The 21,246-nt window shown below is 32.5% G+C and overlaps 2 protein-coding genes across 4 annotated transcripts in view; both read left to right on the forward strand.

The window, feature by feature from the left end:
* Positions 1–11,553, forward strand: part of LOC126978749 (UDP-glycosyltransferase UGT5-like) — a 54,174-nt gene extending 42,621 nt beyond the window's left edge. Inside the window, exons 4-5 of one of the 3 annotated variants that reach the window (XM_050827842.1) lie at positions 7,121–7,340; positions 10,484–11,553. In XM_050827842.1, coding sequence (XP_050683799.1) covers positions 7,121–7,340; positions 10,484–10,760 — 497 coding nt within the window. In that variant the 3' untranslated portion in view covers positions 10,761–11,553. The remainder of the gene's footprint in view (positions 1–7,120; positions 7,341–10,483) is intronic. The other 2 variants (XR_007732697.1, XM_050827807.1) reach the window with 2 other exon arrangements.
* LOC126978830 (UDP-glycosyltransferase UGT5-like) lies at positions 1,601–20,415 on the forward strand. Its single transcript, XM_050827922.1, has 3 exons — positions 1,601–2,440; positions 6,266–6,485; positions 20,177–20,415. The coding sequence occupies exons 1-3, from the start codon at positions 1,616–1,618 to the stop codon at positions 20,398–20,400; spliced, it is 1,269 nt and encodes a 422-aa protein (XP_050683879.1). The 5' UTR covers positions 1,601–1,615; the 3' UTR covers positions 20,401–20,415.
* The last annotated feature ends 831 nt before the right edge of the window (positions 20,416–21,246 follow it).

Below are 21,246 nucleotides of genomic sequence, written 5' to 3' on the forward strand. Positions count from 1 at the left end.
ATGTTTATTTTACATCCCTCCTACAAATTGGAAAACTCCTCCGCCTTTGAATCATGTTGAAGATAGACACCGATATTTACTTTTAAGGACAAAATATTAACTTTAGGCCATAGAACTGATGACTTAAGGCAAGCCGTCGCTTCATCTGCACGTGTCCCTCGTGAGACAACAGGCAACGTCTGTCTGAAGTCACCAGCCACTAGTACCGTGCCTCCGCCCATAAGTCCTTTACAATTCCTTAAATGTTGGAGAGTCCTATTTAGAGTTTCAATGCCTTTCTTATGGGCCATAGTACACGCATCCCATACAATAATTTTGGCTTCTCGAAGTACTTGTGCCGTGTTCAAATTTATAGGTAATTTGAAAGCAGAATGAGCCGTCTTGCCTCCATCAAGCAATCCCTCTTCTAAATGACAACAACAACAATCACAGTATAACAATTTTTTATTTAATAATTTTATCATCGAAGGGCTTAGGTGTTAGAGGTATTTTAATTATATAGGTACCTATACAAAAATGCCCCTACTTCATAAGACTTTCATTCAACATTTCAAACCCAATTTCACCCCCTTAATACGAGGGTTTTCGTAAAAATTTTTCTTAGCTGATACCTTCTCCCTAAAAAGACCTAACAAACTTCAATTTAACAATAATTAAAACTTTCCACACAAAGTTTTATCCCCTATTTACCACCCTTAAGGAGATATTTTCCAAAATAACGTGTAGGTACAGATTTTCATTATTTATAGCGAGTTACCTAAGTGTCGATTTTCACGTGTCAACTTCAAAAAACATAGGACTTTCATACAACCTTCCAACCCCCCTTTTGACCCCGTTTGGGGTGGGGGATATTCATAGCATCCTTTTTTCTTGCACTGGTCCTCTATAAAGAATCTACATTTCAAATTTCAATTGAAATAACTATAGTTACAACTTTTCTAAACTAACTTTACCTCCATATTTTACCACCCTTAAAACGGGCTTTCCCAAAATTGCTTACACAGCTTTTTATCATTTAAAGCTATTCACCTAAATGTCGATTTTCTCGTCTCTCACATTGGACTTTCATACAACCTTCGATCCCCACATTCACCCTAAGGGTAGGGGAAGAGTTTCTGAAACCCGTTTCTTAGCTGACACCTACGTCCTAGAAAGAACCTAACATATTTTATTAATTTGTATAACTTTGGCATTTCTCCTCAATATGACAAATAACTAAACCCAAAAACCAGAACTATTTTCGCATCACATACTTTTCACGAAGTACAAAGGGGCCCTGCAAAGACCTGCCGCCAGGAGCCTCGCAATGGGTAGGGCCGCCTCTGTATGTATATATGTATATTTTACCTATAATATATTATATTATACTGTAAAAGCAACACTAACGGCTCGGAGGTAAAATTATTGCTGCTAAGACTTGAAAATCAAACCATTTTATAATTCATGTTGTTTTTATATTCTTAAAACACTGTATAGCTGATAGTTTACGGCGCCTAATTCACCGCAGAATCAAAACAAAGTTCTCAGTGTCACGTTTGTGTCAGGCCTTAAATAAAACTGAGTTTATATAAACGAAACCAGCTTTGAAACTTGTTAGTAGTGTACGACGCTTAACATGAAATCCATATTCTATCTTATATTAGTGACGTTATTATCAAGGACGGATTGTGCTCGTATATTAGCCATCTTTCCAACTCCATCAATAAGTCATCAAGTTGTTTTTCGACCACTTACTCAAGCATTGGCTAAACGTGGACATGAAGTAACAGTCATAACACCAGATCCAGCATTTAAAGATAATGCAACAAGAAATCTGACAGAAATTGACGTTCATGATGTTTCCTATGACTTTTGGCGCAAATTTGTTCTAAAGAACGCTGCTGTTGGAGGGAATACAGATATTTTAAATGCTTTTTCAATTTTATCAGAATCATTAAGTAAAACATTCTTTTTGCAGTTGGAAACTGAAGATGTTCAGAAAATAGTTCGAAGCAAAGCAAACTACGATTTGCTACTGATTGAAGAGTGTGTGAGACCAGCTCTAGTGTTTTCTTATATTTTCAAAAATGTTCCTGTTATTCGCATTAGTTCGGGGGGTGTAATGGTTTCTGCATATCAAAGTACAGGATTGCCAAATCATCCACTTTTGTTCGCCAACGTTTTCCAGCGGAGGTTTTACAATTTGACTGTTTGGGAAAAAATACAAGCGTTCATACATAACGCCGGTCTTGAGTATATATATTCAACTCATGAAATTGAAGACGATATACAGTTGAAAAGAATAATCGGACCAGATGTGCCTCCACTGCAGAAATTAATGGAAAATATCGACCTTGTATTTTATAATAACTTTCACATTTGGACTGCTAATATACCTGTTCCCCCAAATGTCATGTATATCGGAGGCATATACAAAAAACCAAAGCAGGAAATACCCGAGGTAGGTAAGAAAATATTTACACAATAGCTCACTCGCGTTTTTATCACAATGGACTTTGGAATTTAGCCCGGATGTCACCCAAAGCAAAGATATTTTTTTCATACATACCATTGGCCCGGAGGGTTATATAAGTTTTAATCGTTATAAAGTTTTTCTTTTATTAATTTACTATAATAAAACATATAACATTTATTTCCAAGTATTTACATATGACTTACTAATTAAAAACACTATTTATATAAAAAATAATAAAATAAAACTTAAATAATCTAATAAAATTAATTAATTACACATACTGTCGGCAAGTAAGGTGCCCATGAAGCTACGTTTCCTCTTTGTATGGCCAAACTTATCCTTTGACAGAGGTACGTACCAGATCTTGGGTCACCTGTTAAATCGGTTAGACGCCTGGATAATTTTTTTATGAGTTTTTGTGCTGATGAACCCCAAGGACCCATCGTCTCCACCCCAAAGGGAACAAAAAAGTATCCATCACCGAGTGATGCATATTTCCTCTGCTTTAGGTTTTCGGCAGTTTCCGCCGCTGCACCTAGATGCCCTGCACCTGCGCTCTAGATGAATGTTCAATATGAGAGGAGGCTAGCGTGTCCACACAAGTCGCATACTTTTTAAAAGATAAACACGTGGGTAATTGTAATTGTTTTTTTTGATAAGGTTTTTGCGTTAGAGTTACATTTTTATTATTACTTTCGTCCGTCCACCTGAAAACGTATCACGAAGCGTCGGGTTAAATAAATTTTATACATTAATAGGTACGTAAAGCGAAACCTTTGTATCCCTTTAAAAAAAATTGCACGAACGGATGAACGTGATATTTAAAGACAGTTAAAGTTTATATGGTGAAAAAGTGCATAAAGCTATTTTTATTATAAAAAATTCCTTGTATAAATAAATACATGTACATTGAAATAAATTAAAATAAATATTACACACACTACTGCTTGAATGACACTCACATACATTATAGGGATATAGTCTTTAACAAATAAATCGTAATTAAATTGAAACTTTAAATTAAATGAATATTATGGACGAATTTCTACCTCTGGACAAAAACTAGTAATAATAAAAATGTAACTTTAGCGCAAAAACCGTATGTAAAAATACAGTTACAATTACAAGCAATAAATCCTTTAAAAAGTATTATATTTAAACAGATTGAAAATTTTTACTACGATTATTAATTTTCAAATAGATACGAAGGTAACAATTTTTTTTAACACTGTTTTATTGTCTTGATTAGTAAGATTGATAAGATATAATATAAGAGACCTATACACCTTATTTATGTAACGGAATCTTTGAGCCTGTTTTTACCGACTTTCAAACGTCAAATAGAAGTGAATCTTTGCATAATTTTTGAGCACCGATGATTATAAGTCAATAATTAATAAGTCAATCTTACTTTTATCAACCAACTTCAAAAAGGAGGAGGTTATCAGTTCGATCGGTATTTATTTTGTTGATGCGAAATAGATGCCATTTGGTCCCATAAAAATTTCACAGAGTTTGGCCCAGTAGTTTTCATTTTATGAACATTTATATGAAAATTTTTGTCTACCTGGATGACATAATTGTTTTCTGTATACGGCTTTTTTTGGAGTTTTCATTCAGGTTGAGTATATATTATTATTAACCGACACTAAAACGTAAAAAATAAAAATAAACTACGTTGAAAAAAACCGACTTCAAAAACTGAAAAGTATCCCGTGGGAGGCTCCTTTGCACAGGATACCGGCTAGATTATGGGTACCACAACGGCGCCTATTTCTGCCGTGAAGCAGTAATGTGTAAGCATTACTGTGTTTCGGTCTGAAGGGCGCCGTAGCTAGTGAAATTACTGGGCAAATGAGACTTAACATCTTGTCTCAAGGTGACGAGCGCAGTTGTAGTGCCGCTCAGAATTTTTGGGGGTTTCAAGAATCCTGAGCGGCACTGCATTGTAATGGGCAGGGCGTATCAATTACCATCAGCTGAACGTCCTGCTCATCTTGTCCCTTATTTTCATAAAAAAAAAATCAAATAACTAAAAATTTAATTTAATACACCACCCATGCAAACCTTCACCATTAATATTAATAAAATACTATTATTTGTATGTGCTACATATTGATAGCTTTGAAGTCGGTGCCAAGCCAAATGTAATAAAGGTACCTACACTCGCCACGCGTGACTTTGAGCGGGATAGCTTCGTCTAGAACAAAACAACCCAAGCGGATAGACAGACGTGGCCAGACAACCTAAATAATTACAATAAGTAAGCTATTCATAATATTAAGTTTTATTTTGTTTAGGGCTTGGCACTGACTTCAATGTTGCACATACAACTAAAAGTATTTTATAACTAGCTGACCCGGCAAACGTTGTTTAGCCATATATAGCCTATTTGTTATTCTGGTGTGTAAGCTATATTACTATAAAGTTTCATCAAAATCCATTCAGTAGTTTTTTGCGTTAAAGAAGTTCAAACATACATCCAGACATACAAACTTTCACATTTATAATATTAATAGGTTTATTAAAGGTAAAAGTTTGCATAAGAGCATGCATTAAATTAAATTTTTAGTTATTTGATACTTTTCAGTTTTTGAAGTCGGTTTTTTTAAACGTAATTTATTTTTATTGTATTGCGTTCTTCACAATAAATTGCAACAGCATCTCAATTGAATCACCTTGATACATAAGACATTGTGTCTCTCATTGAGTGTATATAATAAAATAAGAGTCTGTGTACGCTATTAATATGTATATTAAAATTTCATTATATTTACTAACTAGGTTTCATATATCCGCTGAAAAGCGTCTTATTAACCTTAACTGTAATAAAGAATATTTGAAATTACAACGATTGTAACAAAAAGTCTGAGCAGCATGGCAACTGCAGGTTAAGTTTAGTTTAATAATTTCCATTTATAAATTTTATATGAGTCTTTCTCATAATTTGCATTTCCTATGTTTATAATATTTACTAATTAGGTTTCACTAGCTACGGTGCTATCAAGCCACCATTATGTGCTAAGGCTCCTGGAGATTTGTTATCACTCTTACTTACTCTCTCTCTCTCCAAGGATTTTTTTATCACTAGTCGACTTTATTTTATGCCATCTTGACAGTAACCAAGAAAAACAATCTAAAGGAGCTGTTGTTTAAATTTTCTAATTTAAATTACTCTTCCTTGTCTTCTTTAATGGACTTCCAGTTTATGTTATGAAACGTAAAATGGTTGTCTCAGCTTAGTTTCAACTTCACCGCAGAACATAGTGACAGATTAACAGTGGCTTAGGATTCAAATTCAAATTAAAATATTTTTATTCAAAATAGGATGTGAAATCACTTATAGAAAAAAAAACTACCACCCATTCCAAAATGAATGCCTCAGGCCTGAGAAGAATGGGCGCAACAAACTCAGCGGCTTTTTTTTTTCATCAAAAATATGTTTTACAATTAAAGTAACATTTACAAAGTAACAAAGTAACATTGTACAATTAAACTTATTATTTAATAGCCTGAGGGCGGTCGCTCCATTCCCAATCTGTGGTATCATTAAGAAAGTCATTTATGTTATAGTAACCTTTACCACACAAACGTTTTTTAACAATTCTTTTGAATATCTTCTTATAACTTCCTATTAGTGTTCGTTCCCACCACTCAAACAAAAAAGATAAGACAATTTTAATAGTACTACGAAATTATCTGGGGAAAAATACCTAATAATAATTAATGTTAATAAATTGTTAAAATGTTGAAACTCTTTTAAAGCTATTTTATTTAAACTTGTAGGAGTTATTGATATATCTGTTCCAGGATCTTAAAATATTTCTGGATTCATCTAAACACGGAGTTATTTATGTCAGCTTTGGAACAAACACAAAAGCGTCCCTTTTCCCAAAGAGTCAAGTTGATATATTTACAAAAGTATTTTCTATGCTGCCATACGATGTTTTGTGGCGGTGGGACGAAGATGTTTCTGGAAAATCAAAGAATATAAGAATTACAAAGTGGGTACCACAGCCTGATCTGTTGAGTGAGTATTTAGTCGCCATAAATTGATTATATTTTATTCAATATCGTATTCCCTGGATGGTTCAGAGTCCACTGTGCTCCGCCAACTGGTATCGTAAAATTGACATACTTAACTGGTATCGTGGGGGCCGTGCTGTCCCCATAGTATGTTTCCGGCAAGAAAGTTTTAACTATAAGTACTTGAATAAATGGTCAGAAAAATAAATCTACATGAAATAAATCACCTCTAATCTTAAGGCTCAAAAATACTAATATGAAACTTTGTTCTCTCTAGACTAGACTAGATCACTGATTCGGAATCAGAACCAATTCTCTAACCAGTCAACTCAACTCGTCCATTGGTTTTAGTTTTATGTATAAATTTCTATAAGTTGTAAAATAAAATAAATATATTCATTTCGTTCTTATTGTATAAAATAATTTAATTATATTTTAAATAAATTTTATCACTAAATTACCCCGTATAATAATATTTTTATTCGTCGTATTTAATACCTTCTTTATTCCATTGTTTCCATTGTTCTTTCAATAGCAACTTAAAAGAGCACGAGGAAAAAAAATAAGGATTTTTGTTTTGTTACGCAAAAAAAAGTATAACTTGTTTCGTGGGTACGTAACATACAGACCTTTTTTCAGAACATCCAAACGTAAAACTCTTCATAATGCAAGGAGGTTTCCAGTCTACAGAAGAAGCTATAATTGGTGGCGTACCACTTATAGGACTGCCAATGTTCGCAGACCAGTGGTATAATGTTGAGAAATACAAATACTTTGGCATCGGTACAAAACTTGATATGAATAGTTTTAACGAGCAAGAATTAAGATTTGCAATCAGTGAAGTCATAGAGAACAGAAGGTAACCAAAACATTTTATGTTAATTTAGTCGTATTATATTATAGATAAAAAATACTTCGTTGTGTGTATTTTTTTTTGTTCTTGCCAAACGTGAGTTCTTAAGACGCGCGCACACCAACACTCAAATTCTATACTCTGACGTAAGTTGGTCAATCAGACCATATTCTAATTTAAAGTTTGCACAATAAATTTACATTTTAAGTTTTGGATGCATTTAATGCTATAATACAAAGAGAAAACGTTGTGCAATATTTAATTATATGTATTTAGACTACATTTAACATTTTGAAATTATGTTTTAGTATATTTCAACACGCACAATGGGAATGGTTATTTTTTGTTGTTGGCAACACCATTGTGTACATTTTTGATCTCGAATTATATTTCCGACTTTAGACAACCGATGTAAACAGGCCAGGTTTATTACTTTAGTGTCCGTGACAATCGACGTCTTACACTCGTGATTTGTATGTCACTTTGTGTTGGTGGGTGTGCATTGCTCGAAATAGAGATTAACTGTCAACCTCAATTTCATTTGACGTTTTCACAGCTGTCAATGCGACTTGACAATCAAATCGGCCACAATAAATTCACTTTATTTTTCTATCTTGCTTGATTTCTATCTTCTTTCGAGATGTACTCTCTCACACGCCTTTTACCTATATCATATGTATATGCTTCAAACCATCAGATACCGAGTAGGAACGCTCCTTTTCCTTCATAAATTCCAATGACGTTCTATACATATAGACAATGCATCTCATACAAAATCAAAGTTGAAATATGGCACATGCTACAAATGATATACGCACTACAATAGTGCTACATATGACTATATACATACATTACTGCGTTTTTTCCAGTTGTTTAAAATATTATTCGTAGTAGGCAGCAATGTAAACACTATTTCAATTTCAGCTGCGTATTTTGAATTTAGAACCCGTTTTGGACAGTGACTTCAGTGGAGTAGCAATTAGGTATTTTTTTAAACCCAGACGAAAAAGAGGGTTGCTATAAGTTTTACGTTCGTCGTACGTTTTTAAACAAAGATCGCACTCATATTATAAAGGGGAAAGTTTAGTATGTTTATTTATTAGCTTGTGTTTATATTTGTTACTTCTTTACGTTCTAAAGGGATTTCGATTTAATAAGTAAAGGTAACCTTTGATGAGAGAAACTAATACACAAATATAATATTTAAATTTACATTAAATAATTAGTTAAACTGGTTAATTAAATGTTAAGTTCTTTAAATTAAATAAAATTTGTCTATTAGACTTAGATATCTTTTCCACGGTATCTTTTTGGTATATGTAGTGTAAGCGGACATCATCATTTATTTGTATGACAGCTTTTGTCAAATTTTAAATGTGGTTAAATCCTTTACTGGTGAAATATAAATATGCTAATTTGGTTTGTAAATTTCTTCACATCTCTCTCTTGCTACCAACTGGCGCCAATTCTCTTTCATTATCTCATGTACGGGAAAGCTGAAAAATATTAGCTTTTACATTTCACATTCCACCTTCGCACGACACGCCACAAGTTAGGATATCATCCCCACTATCTGGATGTGTGGCGGTCCTCCACAGTGCGGTTTACAAGGAGCTTTCTTCTACGTACTACAAAGCTGTGGAATGAACTTCCTTGTGCGGTGTTTCCGGAATGATACGACATAGGTATCTTTAAAAAAAGCGCGTACACCTTCCTTAAAGGCCAGCAACGCTCCTGTGATTCCTCAGGTGTTGCAAGAGATTGTGGGCGGCGGTGATCACTTAACAACATGTGTCCCGTACGCTCGTTTGTCCTCCTATTCCAAAAAAAAAAAAACATTTTGGCGGTGTAAATACGTACCTATCAATTATCACTAGGTATACTTCCGTGATAACGTGTAAATAGCACTAGTATGTAAATGTTTACGTAATGTAAGCCGTTAACATTACACAAAATACACTATTGTTCACTAGGCCCTTAAAAATTTTAACAAAAACAACCGACTCCATAAATCACAATAATCGTTATTAGAATTAGATTTATTAATAATCATAGTACTTATTCTATTGTTGTGGGATAGTGTTTTTGAAGTCGATTGTTTTTTTTGTAATTTTTTTTTATTTTTAGATTTTTAGTGAATCTGAACTACACTAACTAATAATTTGTCTATATTTGTGTAGATCTACTAAATTTTGCAATGCAGCAATGAACTTACGCGCATTTCAATATTATTACAGACTGTTAGAAATTCTGCCTTATACTTTTGCTATAAGTCATTCAGGGGTTCCAATGATCATCATATTTCACTTGACCATAACGTTCCGGTAGGCGATTCAAATATCCGAATAGCATAAAAAGATTCGTTCTAGTATCCTAAGAATTGAAGAGTTCTGTCACTTTGCCACGGATCCCATAAGGGGAAGCTACCAAACTTCCTTTGAAGCATATACTTTCCAATAAAAAATCGAATTTTCGATATCGGTGGGAACTATATTGAGTTATTCGTAAATTTGTTGCGCACATACTTATAGCAAATTTAAGACTTTTATGGTTTTCAACCCACACGGGAAGCACCAACTTTCAATTAAAAAAGTTCAAATAAAACAAGAATTATCAAAATCGGTTCACCCAGTCAAAAATTCTGATGTAACAAACATAAATAAACATACCGACGAATTGACAATCTTTCTCCTTTTTTGAAGTCGGTCAAAAAGAGCGACTCTATTGTTTTCATTTCCGACTGTGTCCTTTCATCTGTCCCATGCTGACAAGCGGGTCTTGTCAATAATTGTACCATATTTAATGAAAAAAAATCACTTTTTTATTAAATTACTTGCGCTTTTTGCATATTAATCCTATATAAATAAAATAACCTTACCGATAATAAGTCACACCATCATTTTTTTGAGTCTTTAATGTATTATTTGAGCACTTTTTATAGCACATTTAGACTAGTTGATTGACACACAGTTAACACACGACTAAGGAGAAAAGTGTGCTTACATTGTCTTTAAGCACACTTTTGCCGTTCCATTATCAGACTGCGAATGATATGTCCATATGTATAGAACGTCATTGATAAATTCATACAATTAGTACCTGTGGTACCAACTATAAACACTACATGTACACATTTATATTTTTTCCAGTTATCGAAACAATATCGTGAAATTACGACAGATTTTAAGTGATGAGCCCCAGAAGGGGCTGGATAAGGCCATCTGGTGGACGGAGTACGTACTACGACACGGTGGAGCGAAACATCTTCGATCTCCCGCAGCCAATATGTCCTGGATGGAGTATTACGAAGTCAAATTAATATTAACAGTTATTAGTATTTTATTGGTTCTTGTTACTCTAATAATGTATTCCATTATAACCATTTATAAATATTTTGTGAAAAGTGAAAAACATAAAATTGCTTAGTAATTAAATAGACTTGAAATAGATTTTTTAGAATGATAATAGTATACTGTTAATAGTTATTTATGCAACTGTTGGGTAATAAGGGGTATTATACACGAATGTGATAATAGTATCACATGAGTGTTTTAGTACCTAATTATCAACAGTTGCGTATAAGACTTTATCTACACCCATAATATGAATCCTCTTTAAAAGATTCTGAAACAGTTAGCTTACTGCAAACATCAAAAAAGCCAGTCCTAGTAACCATAATGTCATCCTAAGGAGTGATAATATGAAAACGGATGTTGTAATGTTGTACTGAATCCCATTACAACACTCGTTTGGATGATGTTATGGTTATAAGAACATTGGGTGTTTTAATGTTGGCAATAAACTAACTGTTTTTGAATCTTTAATAGAGGGTTTAAAGCATGGGTAATAAATAAATAAAATAAAATACCCTACGTAATTTCACCCAAATTATCTAAGCGCTTAACTAGGCATAGCCTTTACTATGGCTACAAGCAACGTGTTTATATATAGGTAAGAGGAGGCAAACAGGCAAGAGACTTGTAATGGGAAGTGGTGAGGCAACCCATGAACATCCGATATTATATTTCAAAGTCAAAGTGAAATTAACTTATTCTCTCCCTCAGCCAATATGTCCTGGATGGAGTATTACGAAGTGAAATTAATATTAACAGTCATTAGTATTTTATTGCTTCTCGTTTCTCTAATAATGTATTCGATTATAACCATTTATAATTATTTTATGAAAAGTGATAAACATAAAATTGCTTAGTAACTTAAATAGACTTTGAATTGATTTTTTTGTAATGATTAAAGTGTAGGTACTGTTAAAATAATTTACTCAATTTCACAAAATTATTTAAGTCTTTAACTAGGTATAGCTTGCACTAAAACGTTATGGATTGAAAATTTTGTAAAATATGGGCAGGTCCCACGTGACTTATTAAAAAAATTATCAAACTATGATTATGGGTGTCGTTTCATGGTTTTCATTACCCATATTGATTTTATTGAAAATATGACATCCACCATTTTGGATCTTAAAATAGATGGTATATTCGTAATAGATATTTCGCAAAGCTAGAAAATGATACCCATATTGATATTTCCAAAAAAAAACCATTCAATAAGATATTGTTTAAAAAATATACTTAAACCAGAAGTTTTCCAAAAAAACACTCAATATAAATTTGTTTTGAAAATATTTCAAAAAATATATTTCCATAATTCCTTAATATATTACAAAAATATATATTTCAAAAATATATATTTAAAAAAAAACATATTTTCAATAAAATTATTTGAAAAAATGGTTTCCAAAAGGTGTTTCAAAATCAGTATTTATAATTAAAATATTTTTAAAAAAATATCAACAAAACACAGCACAGGCAGTGTGAACCGTTTCAATACATAAAAATCTTACGTTTTTTTTAACGTTACGGATGTTTTTTGTCGGCTAGGGTACCCCTCCCCAACGCCATATAAAGAACTTCGTTTCAAAAAAAAAATTCAAATTATTTAATGCACATCCACGGATTTTCATAAGATTATCGAAATTTTACACAGCAATTTTCAGGGTGGTCAAAGGGGATCGCTATAATATGGCATCATTTCACGCACTCAAAGATACGTGTACAGATACAAGGTACAAGGGCACGCAATCATGTCTATGGAAATTGAGATGTCTGTGACGCTGCGATTTTATGACGAAGCTCAATCATCAATATGTATCAATGGCGTAACAAAACATAATAACTATAAACTTAATTCCTCCTTTTACTTTTGTAGAATGAACAATATTGTATTAAAGAAGGTATTAAAACTACCATTGAAAATAGTATTGTACCGCATAATTTAGTTAAATAACATTTATCTATATATCATTCATTTATCTATATATTCAATCTCAGCAGGAAGTTGCTACTGGTTTTGAGAATTTTTTTTCTGAGATTCCAGTTTCTATCACAAACACTCTTGTCTCCTCCACCAGTGTTGCTGAGTCACTTCTTCTGGAAAATGTTATAGGATGTCAACAAAGTTTCAATTTTAGTTTTGTTAGCCCTGGAGAAATAATTAAAACTTTTAAATCTCTAGACATGAAAAAAACTGCTGATATATGGGGCATTTCTGTTAAAATAATAAGTTCAATAATTGATGTCATAGCACCATATCTTGCAATAGTATTTAATAATTGTATTAATCGTGGCATGTTTCCTGACCTTCTGAAACATAGTAAAATTACACCAATATTTAAGTCGGGATGCTCTTCTGACCCAAAATTTGGCTTTACTAGGGGACGTTCAACAACGGATGCAGGTGTTGAGCTGATCAAGAATATTTTTGATGCCTGGGAGGAATCGCAGGATGCACTTGACATCTTCTGTGATTTATCTAAGGCTTTTGATTGTGTTCAACATTCAAAGCAGGTCAGGAAGCTATACCACTATGGCATAAAAGGAACTTCGCTCGATCTTCTGACTTCATATCTAAACAATAGAATTCAGAGGGTCGACGTAAATGGCAGGAGATCTCCTGGGACTACTCTCAGTATGGGGGTACCACAAGGGTCTATTCTTGGACCGTTCCACTTCCTTATCTATATAAATGATCTTCCTAATCTTATAGAGAAAAAACATAAGGTAGTATTGTTTGCGGACGACACTTCACTGATTTTCAAAGTGAAAAGAAACCAAGCTATGTATGACGATGTGAACGATATTTTATCTGACATCGTGTACTGATTTAGCGCTAATTACCTATTGTTAAATAGCAAGAAAACTAAATTCATTAAATTTACCGTACCAAATATCAAAAATGTAAATGCAAATGTTTTGTTAAACGGAGAGGTGATAGAACCGGTGGAATCTGCTATATTTCTTGGCATTACTCTAGATTCCAAATTACAATGGGGCCCCCATATTGAAGGATTGGCGAACAGACTTAGTTCTGCAGCATACGCGGTAAAAAAAATTAGACAATTAACTGACATAGATACGGCGCGACTAGTATACTTTAGTTATTTCCATAGTATTATGTCCTATGGTATATTGCTATGGGGCAACGCTGCTGATATTAATACAATATTTGTGCTGCAGAAGAGGGCTATTCGCGCTATTTATAACCTAGATCCTAGAGAATCATTGAGAGCAAAATTCAAAGAAATTAACATCTTGACTGTTGCTCCTCAATATATTCTTGATAATGTAATGTATGTTCATAGGCACATAAGTGAATTTGCCAGAAACTGTCATAACCACCAGGAACAGACATAAACTGATGATGCCTACTACTCGGCTTAGTCGAGTTAGTAAGTCTTTTGTGGGGCGATGTATATGCTTTTACAACAAGATCCCAGAAAATGCTCAAAACAAAGGTGTTACGTTATTCAAAAGAATTGTTAAAAAACGTTTGTGTGGTAAAGGTTACTATAACATAAATGACTTTCTTAATGATACCACAGATTGGGAATGGAGCGACCGGCCTCAGGCTATTAAATAATAAGTTTAATTGTACAATGTTACTTTGTAAATGTTCCTTTAATTGTAAAACATATTTTTGATGAAAAAAAAAAGCCCGCTGAGTTTGTTGCGCCCATTCTTCTCAGGCCTGAGGCATTCACTTTGGAATAGGTGGTAGTTTTTTTTGACTTTCAATAAGTGATTTCACATCCTATCTTGAATAAAAATATTTGAATTTGAATTTGAATTAAGTTATTATTATTCGTGTGCACGCGCATCGTAAAAATTGATTCTGACTTTTTTCCCCTAATGCGCTAAAAGAAGTGTAACTTCAATTATGCAAAATATTTGCTACTCAATCGCTATCGCCAAAATTTTATCGTTTCAACTAGATAAGGTCAAATTTGAGACTTATAATGACAAATTTGCTTACAAACCGGTAGACCTTGACGACTGCAGGCAGTCGTCAGATTGCAAACGGTACTTTGATTGGTTGTATTTTTTAAAGTTTTTTACCAGTACCTGACCTGCTAAACCCATCTTTCTTGACGATGGCCTATCCCTCTTTCATCTTATAACATGATATTTTCAACCAACTCAAATAAAGAAGGTTCTCAATTCGTGTGAAAAATATAATTTGACAAGAAACTCATTGCCATATGTGAAGCGATGCATCAAATATACATGACCTACACGAATACGATTTTTTTTACATTAAGTTAATCATCAACCTTACATTTTCAAAGCAACAGTAGCGACAGACTAGGATGTATAATTATTGCTGCTAAATAGACTTAAAAATCAAACTATATTATAATTTATTTGTTTTTATATACTAAAAACACTATAGTTGATATTTTAGGGCGCCTAATTCACCGCAAAATCAAAACAAAGTGCTAAGAGTAACGTTCGTATCAGGCCTTATTATCTGCATTAATTATACATTTGAATCTGCAAACCTGTTACCCCAAATGCGAATTGAGTTTATATAAACGAAATCAGCTTTGAAACTTGTTAGTAGTGAACAACGCTGAAGATGAAATCCATATTTTATCTCACATTAGTGACGTTTTTATCAAGGACGGATTGTGCTCGTATTTTAGCTATCTTTCCAACTCCATCAATCAGCCATCAAGTTGTTTTTCGACCACTTACTCAAGCATTGGCTAAACGTGGACATGAAGTAACAGTCATAACACCAGATCCAGCATTCAAAGATAACGCACCAAGAAATCTGACTGAAATAGACGTTCATGATGTATCGTATGACTTTTGGCGCAAATTTGTACTAAAGAACTCAGTTATTGGAGGGAACACAGACATTTTAAATGCTTTTTCAATTCTATGTCAATTAACTAGTACAGCATTCTTTTTGCAGTTGGAAACTAAAGATGTTCAGAAAATAGTTCGCAGCAAAGCAAACTACGATTTGCTTCTGATTGAAGAGTTTGTTAGACCAGCTCTTGTGTTTTCTTATATTTTCCAAAATGTTCCTGTCATTCGCATTAGTTCAGCGAGTGCAATGGTTTCTGTAAATAAAATTTCAGGATTGCCAAATCATCCACTTTTGTACGCCAACGTTTTCCAACGGAGGTTGTACAATTTGACTGCATGGGAAAAGATACAAGAGTTCATACATAACACCGGTCTTGAGTATATATATTCAACTCTTCAAATTGAAGAGGATAAGCAGCTGAAAAGAATAATCGGACCAGATGTGCCTCCACTGCAGAAATTAATCGAAAATATCGACCTTGTATTTTATAATAACTTTCCCATTTGGGCTGCAAATATACCTGTTCCCCCAAATGTCGTGTATATTGGAGGTATATACGAAAAACCAAAGCAGGAAATCCCCGAGGTAGGTAAGAAAACCAAAATATCATTTATATACAATAGCTCCAACTCGCATCTTCATCAGTCACCCGAAGCAATGATATTATTTTTATTATACATACCCTTGGCCCGAACGTTTTTATATGGGATATCATTATTAAGTTATTAATACATTTATGAGTAATAAGTAATTATATAGAAACTTTCACATTTATTAGTAATTAGATTGTAGTTCAACTTTATAAAGCATCAACGGGTAGAACATTGTATATTCTTTGATTAACGCGAGTGTCACACAATTAAATTAAAACACTTTTTAAAGGTTTAACACGTGGGTAAGTGTAACTCCTTTTTTACATTAGGTTTTTGCGTAAAGTTACATTGTTATTATTGAAGTTAAACTTCTTTAGGCGCGACTTAGGAGTAACACAGTAACATTTTCTGACGGAAGTAACGCTCAGTACTCCCGTCAGAAAAAAGTCAGTTGAAACATTTTTTTTACCGTTACAATTTTATAGTCTTAAAATGCTTTTTAAAAAATATTTCAAGTTGCACAGTATTATTTTTTGAAAATCCTAAAGTTTATATTTCGTTTATTTAATACTACTATTGTAATAAATAATAAATAAAAGTTTTTAGGATTTTTCTGACATTTGCGCCATTTGTTGATTTGGTGTTGAATTCTTCGTCCATTATTAGGACAGGCAAAGGGTTCGAGCCCATGCAGCCATATTCGTTATTATTCAAAAACCTTCAATTTCTTATTCTCAATTATTTTATTTAATGATTGAAAATTTCAAAATGTTCAAGTGGTATGAATATAAATATTTATAAATAGAAAATATAAAAGATTATAAATAGAATATAAAATGATAATAATAATCATCAATAAATAGGATTAAAAAAGAAAATCAATGACCTGTAAAAAGTGTAAGTGTTTATTTTCTAATGAATAAACATTCTTTGTAAAATATATAAAATCTCACTTGTTAAAATAATATATATTATAAATATTTTTTACTCAGTAGAGAAAATGCCAACTTTGCTCAAAAGATGAGTTTAGATCGTCAGCGTTTCCGAGAAAAAAAATTGCAAAAAAAATCTAATAATTATGCTCGTGAGTTCTTAGTTGGTAACAGGGCTTTCATTAAAGTATCTATAAATAATATAATATATTTATGTATCTGTTAATTATTCCTAACGTTAATTATTATTAAGTTTTACTTCAATAGCGCGTAAAAAATACAGGCACACACTTTTTTATTGTTTTCTCTTTCGTCTGTCCCCCTGAAAACGTATCACAAAGCGTCGGGTTAAATAAAATCTATATATTAATACGCAAAGCGAAAACTTTGTACCCCTTTTTAAAAAAATGCGCGAACGGATAAATGTGACACTTAAGACAGGTAAAGTCTATATGGTGAAAATGTGCATAAAGCTATTTTTCTTATATAAAACGTCTTATATAAATACATTTAAACAAATAAAAATAAATATTACACACACTACTGCTTGAATGTTACACACATACATATAGTGGTCTTTAACAAATAATCCGTAATTAAGTTGAAACTTAATTAAATGAATTAAAGGCTAATTTCGACCTCTGGGCGAACACTAGTAATAATAAAAATTACAATTTACAAGCGTTTTAATCCATTCAAAAGTATTTCATTTTATCAGGTGATACTTGTTATTATGTTTATTGCAATTATTATTTTATATAAAAAAATAATAACGATATGAGCATGACGTCCACCTGATGGATGTCCACTTCTTTTTTAACACGGTATTAATATCTTGATCTTGATAGTTACATATATAAGACACCTATATATCTTATCTATGTAACGGATTCTTTGAACCTGATTTTCACCGACTTTCAAACATCGAATGGAAGTGAAACATTGCACATGGAGTACCGATAAAAATAAAATAATTTCATAGTCTCTCTGTAACTTTTATTGTATTGTGTTTTTCACAAAAAATTGCAACAGCATCGCAATTGAGTAACCTTGACGTTGAATCTCTAGTCGAGTTTATGTAAGTATAACAATTTCCATTGAAGTTGCAAAGTCTAAGCAGCATTCCAATCGCAGGTGGCTCACCTTGAGACATAACTTGAATTTATTTTAATAATTTCTATTTATAAATTTTATATGAGTCTATGATGAGATGTTTATATATACTAATTAGGGTTTCATTTTATACTAACCTTTTTGTAATGGTGCTATTAAGCCAGCATTCTATGCTAAGCCTCTTTCTCCAATGATCTTTGCATCACTAGTCGACTTTCTTTTATGACTTTTCGACAGTAACTAAGAAAAGCAACTTTTAGGAGTTGTTCCATAAATGTTTCTAATTCAAATATATTCCTCATCCTCTTTCATAGACTTCCAGTTTATGTTATGAAACATAAAATGGATGTCTCAGCTCAGTTTCAACTTCACCGCAGAACATAGTTACAGATTAACAGTGGCTTCAGGATCTATAGTTAAATCCTGTTATGATTGTTATTGTTATAACTATAGATCCTTTACTATGTGATAATTTATATCTTTAACTCCCTATTAGTTTTGGTTCCCATCAATCAAACAAAAAAGATAAGACAATTGATATACTTAATACTACGAAATTAACTGGGTAAAAATACTTAGTAATAATATAATATAATGTTAAAAAATAGTTTGAATAATACATGTTGAAATCCTTTAAAAGCTACTTTATTTACTTAAACTTATAGGATTTATTGATAAATCTGTTCCAGGATCTTAAAATATTTCTGGATTCATCTAAACACGGAGTTATTTACGTGAGCTTTGGAACAAACACAAAATCGTCCCTTTTCCCAAAGAGTCAAGTTGATATATTTACAAAAGTATTTTCTGAGCTGCCCTACGATGTTTTGTGGCGGTGGGACGAAGATGTTTCTGGAAAATCAAAGAATATAAGAATTACAAAGTGGGTACCACAGCCTGATCTGTTGAGTAAGTATGTAGTTGCCATTCATTGATTATTTTTTATTTTATTTATTGGGGTTAACAAACAGAGAAACATTAAATCTTACGAACTAAAATACATTATAGGGTAATACTAAATGTGCCACCAGCACCGTTAACCATAGATAAATAATATTATGAAAATTGAGTAAGGTAAACATTATAAGGTGAAAATTTAATAGATACAAAAAAAAGAGAATGAAAAATGTGCTTAAATTAAAATATATATATATATATATATATATATATATATATATATATATATATATATATTAGTTATAACTTATGATTTTAATGCTTGTACTATTTGATTTCTAAGAAGCATTCCATATTCTACCCTGTAAAAGGCTTTTTGGAAATCAGTGTACATTCTGTCCATCTGCATATTAGAGTCTAAATTTTCAAAAATATGAGTCAAATAAAAAACATAGAATAATAGAGTTGTTGTAGTGGAACGTCGTTCAACAAACCCATGTTGTTTTTCAATAATAATATTATGCAGTACTGGATATAACTGATTGTGAACTAGCCCTGAACGAGCACTAGAACTAGCACAGAGGTATGAATAATATGGTTTGATTATTGTCGGAACTCTTATCAACTTTTAAAATTTTAAAAAGTAGTTATAGTGGCTTAACTACAGTAGTTAGACATATGATATTGCGGACTTATGTGTAGATACTTAGATAATAATACGTTCAATAATATTGTACAACATTTTTTGTTCTATATCAATTGTTTCCGCAGCGCACGCGATGTTAGATTTTTGATAACTAATATTTTCACACCTTGGGTTATATTATTAAATTTTAATAGGGTTCCCTATATTTTTTGAAAATGTAATATAGCCTATGTGACTCATTGAAGATGCATTTTTCTAATGGTGAAAGAATTTTTAAAATCGATCAAGTGGTTTTTGTGTGAAAATATTACAAACATGTATACAAAAACACGTTTCCTCTTAATAATATTAGTATAGATTGTTCTTTCAGCAACAATTTACAAAATAGCACGAGAAATAAAATAAAATTAAGGATTTTTGTTTTGTTACGCAAAAGAAGTATAACTTGTTGGTTGCCTACATAAAGTACATACACACGTTGTTTTTCAGAACATCCAAACGTAAAACTCTTCATAATGCAAGGTGGTTTCCAGTCTACAGAAGAAGCTATAATTGGTGGCGTACCACTTATAGGACTGCCAATGTTCGCAGACCAGTGGTATAATGTTGAGAAATACAAATATTTTGGCATCGGTACAAAACTTGATATAAATAGTTTTAACGAGCAAGATTTAAGATTTGCAATCAGTGAAGTCATAGAGAACAGAAGGTAACCAAAATGTTCCATGTTAATTTAAGTCGTATTATATCATATTTAAAAATACTAAGATAAGGGGTTTTTTCGTTCTTGCCAATCGTGAGTTCTTACGATGCTGACACACCAACACTCAAATTCGATACCCTGACATAAGTTGGCTACCATAAGCCTCGTGCTACTCATATGTATTTTTTTATGAAAATAAGGGACGAGACGAGCAGGACTTTCAGCTGATGGCTAGCGATAGCATCCCTACCCATTACAATGCAGTGCCGCTCAGGATTCTTGATTAACCCAAAAATTCTGATCGGCACTACAATTGCGCTTGTCACCCTGAGGCATAAGATGTTAAGTCTCATTTGCCCAGTAATTTCATCAGCTACGGCGCCCTTCGGACCGAAACACAGTATTGTTTACACATTACTGCTTTACAGCAGAAATAGGCGCCGTTGTTGTACCATAATCTAGCCGGCATCCTGTGCAAAGGAGCCTCCCACTGATTTCTACTGAACTACTTACAACCAATAAAAGAAAATTAGAAAGAAAATTTTAACAAAAAGTGTATTAAATATACTGAATGAAAATATTATTTTACAATAATAATGCGGCAGAGTATTTTCATTGAAATAGCTCAAAATAGATGTTGATTTTTTCGACGTGTTCACAGCTGTCATAGTCTATCTAGACGTATAAATGATCTAAGAAAAAAAAATCTATTATAGTTTTTCTTTCCCGTTTTTAAAGAATAAATTCACTAATACATAATGTTCGTTAATTTGGTATTGGAATGCCAAAATCAAATTAACTCGTCTACTGTTTGTGCTTTGCGTAGTATCCACACTACTCGTCCAACTCTTCTCGT

This window comes from Leptidea sinapis, chromosome 3, assembly GCF_905404315.1.
Source record: "Leptidea sinapis chromosome 3, ilLepSina1.1, whole genome shotgun sequence".
NCBI lineage: Eukaryota > Metazoa > Arthropoda > Insecta > Lepidoptera > Pieridae > Leptidea > Leptidea sinapis.